Source organism: Styela clava, chromosome 5 (assembly GCF_964204865.1).
Source record: "Styela clava chromosome 5, kaStyClav1.hap1.2, whole genome shotgun sequence".
Lineage (NCBI taxonomy): Eukaryota > Metazoa > Chordata > Ascidiacea > Stolidobranchia > Styelidae > Styela > Styela clava.
The window spans coordinates 4,076,288-4,093,815 of record NC_135254.1 but is presented as its reverse complement, the minus strand read 5'-3'; the positions used below and the strand labels follow the sequence as shown (position 1 = coordinate 4,093,815).

Genomic DNA, 17,528 nt, shown 5'->3' with positions numbered 1-17,528 from the left:
TTTTAAAGTCCTAGTTAAAATTTTGTTGTTTTAGAGTCCTAGTTGATAGATTTTTGTAATTTTCCAATTATTTAAAAATTTTGTTGTTGGGTTGGGGGGGGGGGTGTCCAAATTCGGGTCTTGATAGAACATTTATAAATAAAAAAAAAAGAGGATAAATATAAAGTTGGAGTATTCACACATCTGTTACAGAGTCTTATACCAATTGGGGATAGAGTATAAAACCACCCATGTCCCCGTAGGTGAATTCTATAACTAGTCTTAGTTTTCATTTCATAGCTAATATCATACTGTAAAATGAAGTTTCATTTTTGGCAATTTTCCTCGCTATTCAGATGCTTCCAGAATTAATGAAATGGTAATTCAACCACATGTCTGGTCTTGAACTGCCTGGAATGACTTCATTGTTAAGTCTCGTTCATGCTTTTCTTGGCTAAACTGCTATGGCATCGTATTTGTGTCACCACTGGATGCTGATAATGTGCAAGATTGTTGCCCCCTCACAATTGCAGAGTGTGTTCATGCTTAAATTGCCTTTACAGTCCACATGTTTACAGCTATTGGCTGGTTAATACGAGGGCTTGTGGTCAAGTTGAAGCTATAAGGTATCTTTTCCTGGACCAGAAATGTTCGATATGAGAAACAAAATGGCAGACACTGGAACATAGCATGTATACCAGGTTAGGGCTAGAACATACCAATTTTATTCCGATTTTCTTATTTTAGTCATATTATGAGTTCAGGGACTGTCTGTGTTAGCCAAGTAAATATACCCCCCGTCCCTGGGTTTGGGGCGTTTTACGAAACCTGTGAAAGGTGTTGAACCAAAGTAGTTACCTCCATATTGGTACACCCACTTCTGGAGCAAGTCTCTATACCAGCGGTTCTCAACTGGGGGCCCTCGGCCCCCTAAGGGGGCCACAAGGATGGGCTGAAATCTGAATTTACTTTTCACTTTAAAAGAAATCTCAGTTTTTCCTGGTTTGCTGCTCAACAGGGTTATTTCGCAGGGTGTTTTCGCTCTCTTTTGTGCAAATTGTTTTAACATAATGGGATTTGGAATCTATCAATGAAAATAACCCTATTAATACCTCTGGAATATTAAAGTGGGGGCCATGAGTGCTAAAAGCCTCCGAAAGGGGGCCACGAGTCATAAAAGGTTGAGAACCACTGCTCTATACCAAGGACCCCGTTCTAGCCATCTCACCCAGGGTGTAATAAATCGGTTTCTAGGACTGGTTTTATACATTTGGAATAGAAAACTCGAAAATTAGCAGTCGACCATGTTGATTGAACCAGAGTGGTTTCATGCGAAGAAAACAATCTCAGCATGATAATCAATTTTGCAAGATAACACACATAATTTAACATCAAATTGAGAGACACTTGAATGCATGTCAAATTATTTATAAAATCATAAAAAAAATACCGTAGTTTACTGGAATAATAACTCAGTGGTATATTTGCTTCAAAACTCTTGATAGTTGGGCAAAAGTATACAAAGCCACATTTTACCAAAAATAATTTCGCTGGAACTCTTGATTTGTATATTGTCAGATGCTTTGTATCAGGTAATCCCGAAGTATGTGAACCAAGATGGCCGACACCGGAACATAGTGGTGTACCAAGTTAGGGTTAGGTCATAATTTTATTCCATTTTCCTTATTTTAGTTCTATTACGAGTTCGGGGACTAGCCAAGTAGTATTTTTACCTGAAATTATCACCTCACCCTAACCTGGTATACATACTATGTTCTGGTGTCCGCCTTCTTAGTTCACATACTTTGGGAGTTCGTTATATTCTACAGAACTTGGCTTGGTTGCGTGATTATAAAACTAAAACGTGAAAATGATATTGAATATTGATAGATATATACAGCGGTGGTTGGTAATTAGGAGATCAGAACAATTGTATAGATCTATTGGAATGTGGTATATACAGTAGCAGTGGGGAACCTATGGAAAAAGTATACAATATGCCATGGAAGTAATATAATAAAATGCATAAGAACAACATTGAAACTCAAGAATAATAATAGATTTAGTTGTGGTTGACTATTAGGACCCAGGGTAGAAATATTTATACAAATAATCTATACAGTGTAATTCTAGAGCTCAATGACATAGGGTTGATTTGGGAATTTTTCGGTCCTCCTGAAATATGTGCAACAAGATGGCGCACAAACTGATAACTCTAATCTGGTACACATACTATGTTCAGGTTGTGCATCATCTTGGTGCACATACTTCGGGAGGACCAATTCTTTAAATCAAATCAGACTTGATTAATTAATTTTTTATTAAGGTATGCCGCAATGGGCATTTCGGTATAACCTGTCAAAAATTGTCAGAACAATTTTCCGGTATCTTGACTAACACAAAAATGCCAGTTTGTTCAACAAATTATATTTAATAAAGAATGAATGCGTGCGTATAAATAGAGTTTCGCTGATTGATTCCACCAAATCCAATATATTGGCAATACAATCATCCTAATAGCGTAGTATTTGGACTTGATTAAGTTGGCATGTCTGATTAAAGAACCCAGGTCATATGCCACCTCACCCAGAGTGATGTACACAGTGCAAAACAGGAGTATTTCAAGCAATATATGAGTTTCATATTCATCATTGGATACTTGTTCAGAGTCCTATTCCAGGTATTGGTAGCCACAAAAGTTATCAAAAATGTCTCAACTATATTAATTTTAGCAGCCACTGATATCTAACGCTATGTAAGCAGCTACTATTTATATGGAATGACCAAAATCATTTCGGTTCGGTTCAACATTGCCTAACCAATCTGATGCACCATGGGTGAGGTGGGGGCATGGAATTTAAACCTGAGATGTGTAATCTGTGATGCCAGCACAATTACGGTAAGTCGTGTGCTTTAGCTGCCTGGGCCATTTTACTCATTTCACAATGGCACAGATACATTTTCTCAAAATATTCACAATTTTCGTCATTCATCATATGAATTAATTGATCAAGAACATCATTTGCACAATGGCTACATTGATAATATGCATGGCATTGTTTTGGCCTTTGTCGTAGTTTTGATGAAGGCGAGTTCAATATCTCAGTTCAGCATCGTATGAAGAGAAATCGTGTTGCAGGAAATCTTTTAGAATATCTTTAACTTATTCAACTATCCCACTAAATGAATAAAAAAATAATTATGAGAAAATATTGGAAAAAGCCAGAATTTGTCAATTTGTGCACTATGATAGGGCAGCTTATTCAAACATGCTATGTTTTGTCATATTTATTATATCTATCCAAGCTCCACATTTCCCAAACTACAAAACTAATTTCTTGTCACTGGTAAAATTACAGTATATCTGAAAAATATTAGTCATTCACATATCAGTGGATGATTGTACAGAGCCTTATCCAGAGGTAAAAACATAAAAAACTAATAATTTCTATATTATTCAAATCACCATATTCTACACAATTAGCACTGCAATAGTGAAATGGCAAAGCAACTACTTGAAATCATAAGAACTAGGGTGAGATAAAAGTGAGGCCTTGGTCTTATATTATTAATTGAAACTGCACAGCACACAGAGTGTCTCATTGAACATAGCGATTTTGAGTTTTCATTTAAAAGCTTCTAAAACTATGTGATTGTGATATCATATATGACGATATAGTACTTTATGATGTCTAAGGGCCTGACTTTTCAAATCGAAAATTTAAATCGAATTGTAAATTATTAGAATCGGAGAAAATTCCATTTAAACAAGCAAGCAACCCTTTATCTACCTCCGATACCAATGCAAGTTCATTACTCAATTCAGTTTCAAGCTATGATTATCCAACTTGTTATTTCAGGAATTTAAGACTATTCGAATGGATGCATGTTGGGGAAAGTGGTCACAGCAATATTTTGCCAAAGTGTCAAATTGATGAAATTATCTCACCCATATATCACACTTGAATCCTTTTGCCTTCAATGCTTGTTCCAGTTTCATTGTATGGTTTGGATCTGGATATCCATTGCTGAAATAAAAAAAAATTCATGAACTCTGTTTGAGCCTGTTCCTAGAAAAATAATGGAAATTTGGTAAGTTTTCTGTTTAACAATAACAGATCCTGCCCGGAGAGTATTGAAAAACAGAATTGGGTTCTAGGAATAAAAAAATTTCGGCGCTCCTGAAGCATGTGAACCAAGATGGTGGACACCGGAACGTGGTATGTGTACCAGGTTTGGGTGAGACCGTAATTTTATTGCAATTTTCCTTATTTTAGTTCTATTACGAGTTCGGGGACTAGCCAAGTGACTCTGAAATTATAGCCTAACCCCAACCTGGTACACATACTACGTTCCATCTTGGTTCACATACTTTAGGGAGTACCAAGATTTCGTCTGAGCAATCAAGAATTAGTCATGATGGGGCTACAAACTATGGATTGACAAACATTTAACTTTACCATAAGCGGCCATTTTAGTTTCTGTTAAAAAATTTGAGAAAACTTAATGTATGTCAGAAATTTCGACTTTTGCTTCAAAATTAAAACGTCTAAAATGAAAAAAATAATCAAAAAAATACGACTCTAGTTTTGAACTCGATACCAAAAAAATGTCAAAGTTAACTTCTCTCTCTCCTTACAATTTCAGATAAAATGAAAATCATGCTGACTCATAAAGTCATAGCAAATAATCTTCTGTACACGATGACCAGACAGTTTTATTAACATGGTTGGTCAGAGTGAATTATAAGAATACCATTGATTTGATAAGTCTGTCAGTTACTGATTGTCTGTGGCCTTGCTCGGGGTGAAGTATAACAATACCATTGGTACCAATATCATAATTTAGATATATAATCTATTTAATATATACAAGTCGTAGTCTTAATGATTGAGTGGTTGTTTGGGATCTTTGGATCAGACCCTGGTAGTTTAAAAACATTAAGTGCCTTTAAATGAAGTAAATCATCTTCATATAAATTTAGATGAGTTCAGTTTTCTTTTGAGCAAAGACAAGAAAAAAACGACTGGATAAAACAAAATAATCTTTAGAAAGCTACTTTATCCAATATGCCTTTTATGCTTTGCAAATCGTAAAAAATAAATTCCAATATCCTTATTGGCGAAATTTATTCCCTATAATTTTATTTAGCTGATAAAATTGGAACCCAAAAGAACTTTGTGTTGTAGTGCTATACGAAGAGATAACAAAATTTTTAAATTAGTTTTATTCCTTCCTATTTCCTAACATTTTAGGAAGTAAGTAACCACCAAACATAAAACACACAAATTACTTACTTCTCAGGTCCTCCAGTTTTATTAGTCTTGTGAGGAAATTCATCGCTCCAAACAATTTTTCCTCTTCTGTTACCAACTTCCTGAATCTTGAAAATCAATCCTGCATTGAATGCTTGATAGAGTAATATGTAACATATGTCTCCATCATAATCCCATGGAAAATATTCAGTGAATTCTTGAGCTTCATATGAAACCCCCTGAAGAAACAAACATAACTAATCATCTCTCATACCTGGGGGTTTGTTAAACTGATATAAATATCAGAATATCTATGAAGGTTTAGCAGAAGTTAAAAATTTTCTAACCAAATACTTGGTGTTTCTAATAAATTAATTCAACTTGACAACCCAGCAACTTAATTTAACATTAAAATCAGAAATTATAAGGTAGCTCGCTAAATATTTAGCTTGTCGTGATTTTACTGCACCATTGAATCAAATTATAAATTAAACATAGCAGAACTAAATTCTATGAACAAATTAAATTTAAACAAACCACGAGTTTAATATTACTCAAGTTTCAACAAGCATGATCTATATATGGCTATGTTATGATTTTACTGCACAAATGGCTTCTATATTCGAACTTTTTCTCAATAACAAACCTTTCAAAGCTTTGCTTTCCATTAGAACTGAATTCAATCAGCATACCAGTTTAAATTAATCATAGATGGACAAAGCATGAACCAGAGTCAACCCATATAAACATAATACAAAATACTGCCTGATTCTGTATATTTCTATGAGAAGCAATAACGCATGTGAGTGAATGCAAACATTTGGCAATATGGCAGTGGTTACCAAAGGGCAAAAGGCAATAACGCAGTGGTTACCAAAGGGTGTACCGCAGCGACTAGTGTTACGTAACAATAGAGATGGACACTGCTTGCTGCAATTTCCCAAGCTGCAGTTTATTTATCTGTTGAACAGAGTTTGTTTAAAGTTTCAAAATAAAATCAGGCAGAGAAAAGTTGACACTAGGTCTATATGTTTACAAACATGAAGTACACATTAATGATCACAATATTGAATTTTATTCAAATTTTTTCCATTATTGCGTCGTTAGCAGTTTTTTCCCTAATAATTCAGCGCTGCACAAACAAAAATATTTGAAACCGTTGGCCTAATGGTTGAAGTGTTGGGCTGAACTAAGCTGACATCACATATTGAACATCTCGGTTCAAATCCATGCCAATCACCTCACCCAGGATGAAATAAATTGGATAGGAAATGCAGAACCAGAAAATTAGAAATAATAATATCTCCTTAAATATCATTAGATATCAGTGTCTGATAGCTTAAATTTCATTAAATATAAGATATGACAGAATTAACATATTTATCCTGGGGAGGGAAAAGCCGATATGAGGACCTAATTAATCAAGTGGCGAACCACAGCCTCTCATCCGGTTACCAGTCTATAACACGTAAGAGATTGTTTAGCCAGTTATTCGTTTTCGGAAGCATGGACTTGATGGTGGAGGAGGCTGTAACACACCAGTGGTTACGTGAACCACCCTACTAAATATTTGGGACTGCTTGTATAGGGTTTTGTTCCAAGCAAAAGGCATGAATAAGAATCGCATAAAAAAGTAACACGACAGTACTATTATAAGGGATGTCTTTGCCATTATATCAAAATCACCATATTTGGAGCATTTATGAAATCAAAAGGTATGACAGAAAATTTTCTATTTTTCAACCATGTTTTTGTTTACGCCATGTTGTATTTAGTAAATTTTGACATATATAATATAATGATTTTGCTTCCTAATTGACAATAAGATATATATTTGTGACCCCTCAATGAATTGATTCAAGAAATTCACAAATTCTAGGGTACCCAACTATTAGGTTGTGGGCAGCCTTAAATATTACTTTCATCAAATTGTGATTCTTCATTTAATTCACTGGTATTTAATTCAGGAAGGATACTACTATTGATTGATGTTCAAATATGTTGAAGTACAATGGGGATTGATATAAAAAGCAAACAAAAACCTTCGATTAAGAATCTTGATTCCAGTAAATCTATGATTGATTTTTCAAGCAACAATTAAATTTGTTTCATAACTCACCTTTAGACTTCCAGCAGGAAATGAGTAGGTGATGACATAAGTCTCCTCTTCTTCATATCCTGGCAGTGATTCTTCCAACAAATCCAATGACAGCCTCCCACCAGATGGTTGTTGGTTGATGATTCTTAGACCGGAAGTAGTTTGACTTGAAGACTGAGATTCTGCACCTGGATGAATGAAACCAAAACTTAATGATATAAAAAAAAGTTTGTTTTTATTTAAGCAAAAATGCTTGTGATATTTAAAATGTACCATGATATGTGAAAATTCAAATTATAAATTGAAAGAATGAAAATTATGGTTCCTAGATGTACTTAAGCTATTGTGTGGTTATTTGAGTTTTGGGCAATACCATGGTCTAGTGCAGGGTTTTCCAAACCAGGGGTCGCGACCCCAAATTGGGTCAGAATGATAAGTAGGTAGGGTCGCAAACAGGTCATGGGGTCGGCGGGGTCGCTGAGGTATGATAGAGAATGTACAAATTATCTAAGATTTGACAAACCATGTTAAATTTAGCAGTTTGTACCATGTCTTACAGTGAAACAGGCCCATAGGCATCGCTCTATGCTTATGCTATAAAAAAATGTAGGTGCTTATTGTGACATCACTGTTTGGTTTTATTTTACTTAATACCACCACATGACGTGGCCCCCTTCCGGCGCCTTTTTGCACTCGTGCCCCCCCTGTTCGCCATTCCAAAAAAACTGAATGTGTTGGATTCTATTATATTTTTGCGATCTTTTATGGAATGCAAAAGCAAACCACAGACAAGAAAGTAAAAGATTTTTAGTATACAATCAATGGGAAGTCTTTTAAATATATAGCCAGACAAATGTCACTGTTAACATTGAACTCGGCAAATTGAACTAGAAGTGAATGAGCTTTCTTACTAATTAGTGGGTAAGAATCTGATATGCTACTTTATAGCTGCTTTTAAGAGCGGGCTTTTCCTCTGATAAAACAGGACTTGGACAATTTAACTCGCTTGACATCCAAGAAACCGATATCAACCTCTTTCACCTGTGGATGATTTTTGCCACGGTGGTTTTGGAGTTTAGGTGGACGTAATGATTCATTGCTAATTACGGTTCCATTACATTTGAACCCATGTACATTTGAACTCGTAAACATTCCCACCTGCATACTATTGCACCCACAGATATTTGAAACCATACTAACCCTAACCCATGGATTTCAGCATCCGCATGTAGACTGAACCCGCGGATATACGAGTCAAATATATGGGTTCAGATGTGCTGTCACCCTAATTACACACAAGCACATTCTCTCTCATCTCGATTAACTTTGGTCAAGCCAAATCCAACGAAACTGTCGTGCCATTTACGTATTTTGGGCATTGGGAATTTACAAATGGGTTTTGCGTCTATAATATGATAGCGTTGGTTATCTCGCAGTCTAGTGAAACTGCCCGTTTACAGGTTAGACGGCCTACCGGCAAACTATTTTGATTGGTAGATTCCAAGTTCCATTATGATCAAACAATTCCCTCACAAGAAAGTGAATACACCCTGCGATCGCAAATACCGCATGAACGAAGAATTTTATTTTAAAAGGAAAGTATGGAAAGTATGTCAATTTTTAGCCTTGTGTCGTGGCCCTCCTTGAGATGATTCGTGGCCCCCTTGGGGGGCCATCGACTCCCGGTTGAGAACCACTGCTCTAACGTTCCATTAAAAAACATATATATATTCAAATTTGGATGCACACTGGACACTTGAAAGTTGTCTTTGGGGTCGTCCTGAAAAAAGCTTGGGAACCCCTGGTCTAGTAGTTAACGCCCTTTGGGCTATGTCATGGTTTAGTGGTTCAATCGCTAGACTTAACTGTAGGCTTTACAGATTACACATCTCAGGTTCAAACCCTGTTTCCCCCTCATGTCAAAGTGTGTAATAAATTGGGCCGGCAATGCCTTACAGGGAAAATTCTTTTTTTCAAAATAAAGTGCCTTTTTACATATCAATGGATGCAAGAGTATCCTTTCATGTAAAGAAATGTATCAAAAAAATTTAATGTATCGAATTTCTGAGATTATGATGTAAAAAACAACACTGACATAGACAACTTCGAATATGTCATATGCATCAGACAAAATATTATAAAATTCACTGTCATCGATAAATAGGAGTATTTGGCTGGTTAATATACCTATAATATTGAAAGCCTTTTTGTGGAGTGCATTAATAAACAGTGCAACTGCACTTGATTTAGAGCAATGATGGGCAAATTACGGCCCGTAGGCCGGATCCGACCCGCAGAAGTGTTTCATCCGGCACAAATCAGCACAACAGCTCCTACGTGGGCGTATCCAGGACTTTTAAAAAGGGGGGTTCCAAAAAATCGGAATCAAAAATTCCCATGCAACGACTCTAGAACAAGTGCTGCGATTGCGACACTCTTTAAAATAGACTTTTTCAGTGGATTATGATTTTTCTGTTGCGCAAAATATTCAATCTGTGGCTGATACGGGCATTTAAAATGTCTTGCCATATTATTTTGATTATGTTCATTGTGTCGACTAATGTAAAATAAAAGCACCACTACTCTAAAATACTACGGTAATCTACGGACATGGAATACGCGATACACTATTGACCGGATTATAGATAAATTGGATTCAGATTTTTGCGACCTTGGAATTTTTCACTATTCATTTGGCACTTATGATTATTTTTAAAATATCGTCGTTGGAAAAATTCCAGGGAGTTCATGTTTCTGGGAAATTCATATTTTCCGATAAACGATAAAATTTTCAAAGGCAACCCTACATAACGTGTGCCGTAAATTTTGCGATTTACACAGTCTTAACAGCATTTTTAATCTGTTGCGTGCCTCCTAAAACAAAACCTATGGTGTTTCCCTCTGTTTTATTTTTTAATATTTTACATTGCCCCTTTCAATCCAAAAATTGTGGTTGCGGATTAACTTTTTTATTATCGAAATGCAATAAACTGTTTTTTATTTATAGTCTCATATTGAGTCTCTGGCCCAGTAAGCAAGTCTATTATCTAGAACTGGCCCACTCCGGCCCAGGAAAGTAATTGCCCAACCCGATTTAGAGCTTAGATCTTTAACTTGAAGACTGAGATTCTGCACTTGGATTGATAAAATCAAAACGTATAGCAGAAATACTGTTTGGTATTCATAAAGTCACAGGAAATGCCTGTGATATAGAAGTTTAATAGCCAAGGTATGATAATACACAAATTCATATTCAGATTTACATTTACTGTGTCTAGTTGTATTTTCACTCTTTTGTTTTTTAGATATGATCCTCAAAGGTATGCTGTAATAAAATAAATGGATTTATATCTGACCAATTTGAAAATAATCATTAACAGGAGAAATTTCTCAACAGAATTTACCTTGACACTTGGTTTTAGCAGTCTTTTGAGAAATGGACTTGTTTGCACTAGTCGAAACAGCAAGCTGGTTTGTTGCAGATATATTGGAAGGCTGAGCAAAATCTAAAAAAAGAGTGAAAATTATTAATATTGACTAATATTTTCAAAACACTCATGACAGTAAATGTTCAACTAAAGACCCCGAGCTGGGAATTGGGATACCTGACAAACCGCAGTTCCATGGTTTTGATGGAAAATCAGCAACAAGAATAATATGGCTAGTATGGTATGGTAGAATAAGATTTATATATTCAACCTGCGGGAGAGGAAAGTGAATGAGATGGCCTAATCATCTGACAAACCATGGCCGCTTGTCTGGTTAACAGTCCATGTTGGTATGGGATTAGTTTTCAGCCAGCTATTCATTTTCAGATGCATGGACTTGATGGTGTACCCAAACAGCGGTTACGTGAACCACCCTACAAGGAGCCCAGCAATCTTATTGCACATAATTAACTCGCAAGGAATTCGATCCTGCGAACCCATGCATGATAATCAGAGATGTGAAGGTGAGCGTATTCCTAATGCTTAGCCACACCACCAAGCCAATTAGCAGTCTCTTCTGCAGAAGCCCGCGATTACCAATAACAATTTAGAAATCTAGAAAACCTTTCTTTCTAGTTTTGAGCTTTTCAATCTCAATTTTCATTTTCCTCTTTTCTTCTTGCACCCGCCTCATTTCCTTTTCGTGCTCTCTCCGCATTCTCTCCGACTCTTCCCTCTTTTCTTGTTCATTTTTTAATTCCATCTCCTTCATTCTTTCTTCAAACTCTTCTTTGACTTTTAAAACTTCCTTCTCTGGAGCGCTTCGTACTACAGAACCTAAAAGTATTGGTTTCATTTGGACAGAATAATGAAAACCACAGAGCAAAATTAATTGAATAAACAAAGCAAAAATGTTCCGGAATGTTATATAAAGCAAACATCTTGGGTATTATCATAATATGTCAGGTATGATTTAAGCTAGGCTTTGGGGACAATATGAAATCTAGACTTTATTAAATGATAATTTCATATAAAAGTCTTGCAATAAACTTTGTTTCTGACTGAGTTCAAAATTTTCTACTAAGGTGGAATATACCGTGTTCAACCAATTATCCGAATTTTTGATTAAAGAAATATTTCATTAAAAACTATAGAACCTTTCTACTTACTCAGTTTGGGATGAGGGCAAACAAGTTGACCATGAAAGTATTTATGTTTTCGAATTTGTTCGATATTTGGACGATCCTGTGGTCGGAATCTGAGCATCCAACCAACCAAATCCTCTAGATCCCCTTCTAGTTTGCTCAGGTCACATCCTTGATATCGTTTGATATTGAGATTCCATGAATCTGGGTCATTACCGAATGGGTGGGAACCATCGGTCGAAATGAAATAGATTACGAGAGCGGAAGAGAATATGTCCGATTGTTTAGAACAACTGTCAGAAAGGTATATTTCCGGGGCCCTCCAACCATCAGTGCCAACACGTAAAGTGCTCATTTTGGTTACAAAATGTCCTTTTCTTAACTGTTTTCCCAAACCAAAGTCAATTATTTTGAGAATTCTACCATTGTCCGATACCAAGATATTATCTGGTTTGAGATCGCGATGTAGAACTTCGTTTATGTGAATATGATCGACAGCTTCAACAAATTGTTCTATTTGTTTATGTTTGACTTCGTCAGTCTTAGGCTTTGGATCGTCTTTGACAAAGTCTGTCAATGTTTTAGATTTAAAGTATTCCATTGCGATGAATAAATGTTCTATCGGACCAAAGAAATAAGTCCCAGATTGGAGGACAGTTATCACATTTGGGTGGGAACGAAGCTTTCGGATGATTTCCACTTCTTTCCTATTTTCATCGCTGAGTTTGATAGTTTTTATGGCAATTGGATCGAATCCTCGAGAACCTTTATGAGTCTGCAAGCCTCTGTAGACTTCACCATACTTTGCTAGTTTTTCATTATAAAGCAGGAACAGGTTATGACCGACGCGAATTGAATCTGTAAAACATAAAATAGTATGTCTTTGATAGATAATTTGAAATGTGTGTGAAACACATCGAGTACAAATCTAGTATTTTTGTACATCTAAGCCACTGGAGGCTAAATACTAAATACACACATTTCCGTTAGCGCGAATGCCACATTATTTTCGCCTAAGAACAATCGCCACATTAAACTTCATATCATGGTGCAATTGCACACTCTATTGCTGTGTTAAAAGCCTGCCACAAAGGGACATGTATGACGTTTTTTTTAATAAATTATCTAACAATGCATTGGTTTTATTTACTTATCATCAATACGAAGGATAATTTGCAACTCCGTTGCCGAGTGGTACATTGTTCGAATGATAATCTGACAAGCGAGTACAAAAATTTAATCTCAGTGCAATGCATTTTACATGCAGCTGTCTATAGAAATATATTCTTTCGAACGTGCACATCAAATTGAGTTTTGGCACAAGGTTTATTGTTTTCCACTGTTGCTTTTCTAACACTGTAAACATTGTTTATAAAATGTTACTCTTTACGTCATACTACATGGCCCGCCAATATAGGTGGGCAAAATTTTTGGCCCCTGATCCAAAAACCGTGCCAACCCCTGATATAAACACTTACATGCAAAGTTTGTGTCCAGATCAGCCCTAAAGTTTCCTGGGAAAGGTAGAATCCACCCAAATCGTGTAAACTTACCTGCAAAATGGAATGGTATTTCTCCTTCTGTTTCATTTTCTACTGCATCTTTAGACTTTGCTGCCTTTTGCTTGGTTGTTGAGGTTTTTTTATATGTATTGCTGCTTCGATCAAGCGTAAAACCAGAACTTCCAGCAATACTGGTTTCTATATTGTCCCCTGTTGAGATAAAGCACAATAGTCAGATTGGTATTTATTTATTATTTACTGTAAAAAAAGTTTGGTTGAAACATGCTATTATTGTACAAAAACAATGAAATATCCTCCCTGAGTATCAGACAAATTAAGTACTACAGTTCTTTTTTAATTTTTAATGTTTTTTTTTATTTACCTATTTTTAGTTTTTCAATTAAGCTCCATTGTTACAAAAGGGGCATTTTCTTGGCTGTTGTTATTTCAGGCATGGCTGCAAGTAACTTCGTACGAGCCAAAAAATATGACGAATAAAATTAACGAAATTTCACTCCATTTGCATAAAATATCAAATGAAGGATATATGAATTAGTTATTGAATTGCAGAAAAATTTATTTTTACTTGTATTTATTCACCCCAAATAAGGTAAAATGTCATTTATGTAATGATGACAAAAAGCAAATATTATGAAAATATGTTTTTATTTGTAGGCAATAGACATGAATAAGATCCAATAATTAACCATTAAGAGGGCAGTCAACAAAACGACAATTTCTGGCAGAACTTATTCTCACCTTCCTTAATGGTTTGCTTGAAAACGAATGTTGGAGCTACCACAGTTCCATGTTTTTCTGAATGTTTTACGAGACTTTGGAAAATATTTTTACCAAATTCTTGTACCGTCCCAGGCATCGAAGGCCTCGATACTTGTAATGCATTTCGAACTGAAATTTGATCGTCTGCATCTGAAAACTCTGTAGATTCATCTGAGGAATCGATTTCTTGTATTTTACCAGATTCAGCCATTTTACCAATTATGGGATCAAAATATTGGATGATATGTTTTGAGTATCAGCCTTATCAGACTGTGCTATTTAGTCTAAAACAAAATATGATAATTTAAGTAATAAGTAATGAACAGTTATGATAAGTAATTGAACAGTATTCATCATAGTAATGACTTCATTTTTTGACAAAAATGGGAGGGGATATCGATATATAGCTGTACAAATTTATGCAAGCAACAATGAATCTAACAATTATTATTTCTGCTTCTAGTGTCCTAGTTTATTTGAAAAACAAATACCTTTGGTTTGACAAAACATTACAGAAATACATTTGTGTTATTGTGCAGCAGAACACATGGTGTAGTAATGTTTATTCTTGCTACAACATCCTTCCAATATGCGCTTAAGGAAAGATAAGAAGTTAGCCTCCCTTATCCTCAACGCATAGCGATATAGTTTTATTTAACAGTAAGTTTCCTTTATCCATATTTGGGTCTGGCCCTGCCTTAGATATAATTTATATGATAACTTATATATATCAAGTAAATAAAATATTCTGCACTATTATCAATTAAAACTAGCTTGCAAACCACAGAGCAATACATGATTGTTTGCAAACTGGAAATGCTCAGGTAGATATATAAAATCGATAAATATTGCAGTGCTCAAAATGAATATAAAAACTTCAATTTATTTTAATAGGATTTCGATTGATGTTTTATTAGCAACATGGTGGAAGGTGGACGTCTTGTTTACAAAAACGTCATGACATCACAATACAATTATGCCGAAACAATCGCCCTCAATACCACGACAGGGCAAATGCAAAAATAATATCAGTCTAATTTATTATGGATACTCAACTCTCCCAAGCTTGCCCGTTGCAAGCATGACTATGTGTAATGGAACAGCTTATTTTCTAAAATTCCAAAAAGTGTGTTGCCCGATGCAAGCATGCCTATGTGTAATGGAACAGCTTATTTTCTAAAATTCCAAAAAGTGTGTTGCCCGTTGCAAGCATGACTATGTGAAATGGAACAGATTATTTTCTAAAATTACAAAACGTGTGTTACCCGTTGCAAGCATGCCTATGTGTAATGCAAACAGATTATTTTCTAAAATTCCAAAAAGGGCCGCGGCACACTTGTAAGTCCCTTGCGGCACACAGTTCCATAAACGCTGGACTAAACCCTAGCACGGAATAAATACAAGTAAAGGTAGTGCAACCAAAATACAGATTACAAAATGCCGGCAATTCAGGTCATATGTGACATCACGAATGCGACGCAATCCGTGTTGCACAAAAATGCTAGAATGTGACATATCACTGAAAAAATAGGATTTCATGAATGCGCAATATCTGAAAACTCGAGGAATTGTAGCAGGGATTCATTGTATTCAAAAATCCCTGACATTTAGGCACTTTTTAACATTTCTCCCCGACGCAAATTTGACCACTAAAATCCCGGACATGCCAGGGAAAAATATGGCTTATGGCAACCCTATACTATTGGAGACACTTACACTTGTTACACAATATTCAACCTGTGATCCTAATAATGATGACTCTATAAATTAAATGAAAATTGCAATTTATAATTCCATTAAAGAACACACTTACACTACAACAGGTTCTATCATTTATTTCAAACAAAACTTCTCTACACCAAACAAGAGTATTTTCAATTTATCATACATTTTTAATATCAAGAGTTAGAAATTGCATGAAAATGATGACTTATTTAGAAAAAGAATTATCACATCAACAGAGCATCCTATAACCTGTATAAGTAAAATTCTGACAGAGTTACGCTTGAACTTTTATTTAGTTCATCTTTCATTACTAACTATTCTTTTATACCTGATATCAATTATGCAAGACTTGGCTATTAGAATAATAAAACTACTTGTACAAGGCTGCTTGAAGGCAGAAATACTGTTTCTTGATATCTTTCAATGGAATATTTGTCAACAACAGGACAGAGCTCAAAATTAAATCCTGATACTTCGAGAGCGACATCACATACATACGTGATATAAAATCTCTGTATAACTACAATATAATATGCTAAGATATCAAAAAGCATAAACATGTATTGATACAATGAAATAAATTTGCCAATATTATAATAAAAACACACAATGGTAGAATATATTATAATGAAGTTTGCATTTTAAAACAATTTCAGTTTAAAAATGAAACTGACAACAGAAAATTAGATCACAGGAAAGTGTATCAACCAGTAACATTTTTTATGAAGTATGATTTATAAATATTATGAAACTTTATCCAATGGCTATATTTGACATTTTATCAAAAAAAAATCAAATCATTCAAAAAAAATTAAAATCGTAACAAAAGAACCCAAAATATGAGGGGCTGTGCCAGAGTAAAATGCTCTTCGATTTAGAATACTTTCAATTAAATTAAAACAGCTAAACGCAGAACCATTTGCTAATTTGAGGGCGTGGCTGATTTGACCCGCTGAGGTGGGATATCTGTCGTATATTATTATCTACATATTTAGTATTCAGGGCTTGTTATTTTCCACGTAGTCACTATTCAGCTCTTCATTGACTACAAGAAAAATCAAACATTTGAGGGCGTAGCTATTTTGACCCACTAACGTCATACAACATACAAACAGTGGGTAATAAAACCTATAATATTACCAGGTATAACCATTAAAATTTGCGTGTTTATTGTGTAACAACGGATTTCACAATATTTGCTCAAAGACATGCCATAAAACACTAACCGACATAGTGATTTACAACCTTTGTATTCCTTAATATTATGTTAATTATGTTAGCAGATTTCACCTCTTGTAGAATAAAAAATGAAACTATTTAAGTAAGATATCTGCATAAAACTGCTCGTTTACCGTAAATATGTATAGGCATAACTTTTCGTAATAACTTAATAATTTAATAACTTTTGCTACTATTTATCTGCTTACCAACTCCACACAAAATTTTGATTTGATTCTTAGGCTCTTAGGTTACCTGGGTAACTTTCTGATTTATATTATTATCAATTTATTTTCATATGCAGTATGAAAAAATAAATTTTCGAAAATTCGCATTTTCCAATTATGTTCCCCTAGATATGTAATACTGGCATTCTTTATTAAACAATCATACTGATT

The 17,528-nt window shown here is 34.9% G+C and overlaps 2 protein-coding genes and 1 pseudogene across 3 annotated transcripts in view; 1 reads left to right on the top strand and 2 right to left on the bottom strand.

Annotated features, from left to right (window-relative positions):
- The window catches only part of LOC144422816 (FGFR1 oncogene partner 2 homolog), a 54,882-nt pseudogene that overhangs the window by 7,980 nt on the left and 29,374 nt on the right, over positions 1–17,528 (top strand). The window lies entirely within an intron of this gene.
- On the bottom strand, positions 1,291–5,902 carry LOC144422790 (E3 ubiquitin-protein ligase DTX3L-like). Its single transcript, XM_078112616.1, has 4 exons — positions 5,837–5,902; positions 5,277–5,473; positions 3,929–4,007; positions 1,291–3,158 (listed from the first exon to the last, which is right to left on the bottom strand). Exons 1-4 carry the CDS (start codon positions 5,900–5,902, stop codon positions 3,147–3,149), a joined length of 354 nt encoding a protein of 117 aa, XP_077968742.1. The 3' UTR covers positions 1,291–3,146.
- LOC144422702 (uncharacterized) lies at positions 7,254–14,435 on the bottom strand. The gene is made up of 6 exons (XM_078112429.1): positions 14,167–14,435; positions 13,459–13,617; positions 11,930–12,763; positions 11,385–11,597; positions 10,737–10,838; positions 7,254–7,520 (listed from the first exon to the last, which is right to left on the bottom strand). The coding sequence occupies exons 1-6, from the start codon at positions 14,396–14,398 to the stop codon at positions 7,321–7,323; spliced, it is 1,740 nt and encodes a 579-aa protein (XP_077968555.1). The 5' UTR covers positions 14,399–14,435; the 3' UTR covers positions 7,254–7,320.

Bases quoted from the DNA above. Each gene is read 5' to 3' on its own strand.
- LOC144422702 (XM_078112429.1), bottom strand. From the start codon at position 14,398: ATGGCTGAATCTGGTAAAATACAAGAAATCGATTCCTCAGATGAATCT. The intron at 11,598-11,929 runs GTAAGTAGAAAG...CAATACTTTTAG, and splicing joins TTGCCCTCATCCCAAACTGA to GTTCTGTAGTACGAAGCGCT. The intron at 7,521-10,736 runs GTAAATTCTGTT...TCATTCATCCAG, and splicing joins TGCTAAAACCAAGTGTCAAG to GTGCAGAATCTCAGTCTTCA.
- LOC144422790 (XM_078112616.1), bottom strand. From the start codon at position 5,902: ATGGAAAGCAAAGCTTTGAAAGGTTTGTTATTGAGAAAAAGTTCGAAT. The intron at 5,474-5,836 runs GTAAAATCATAA...TTGTTTCTTCAG, and splicing joins ATATAGAAGCCATTTGTGCA to GGGGTTTCATATGAAGCTCA. The intron at 4,008-5,276 runs GTAAGTAATTTG...TTTTTATTTCAG, and splicing joins AAAACTGGAGGACCTGAGAA to CAATGGATATCCAGATCCAA.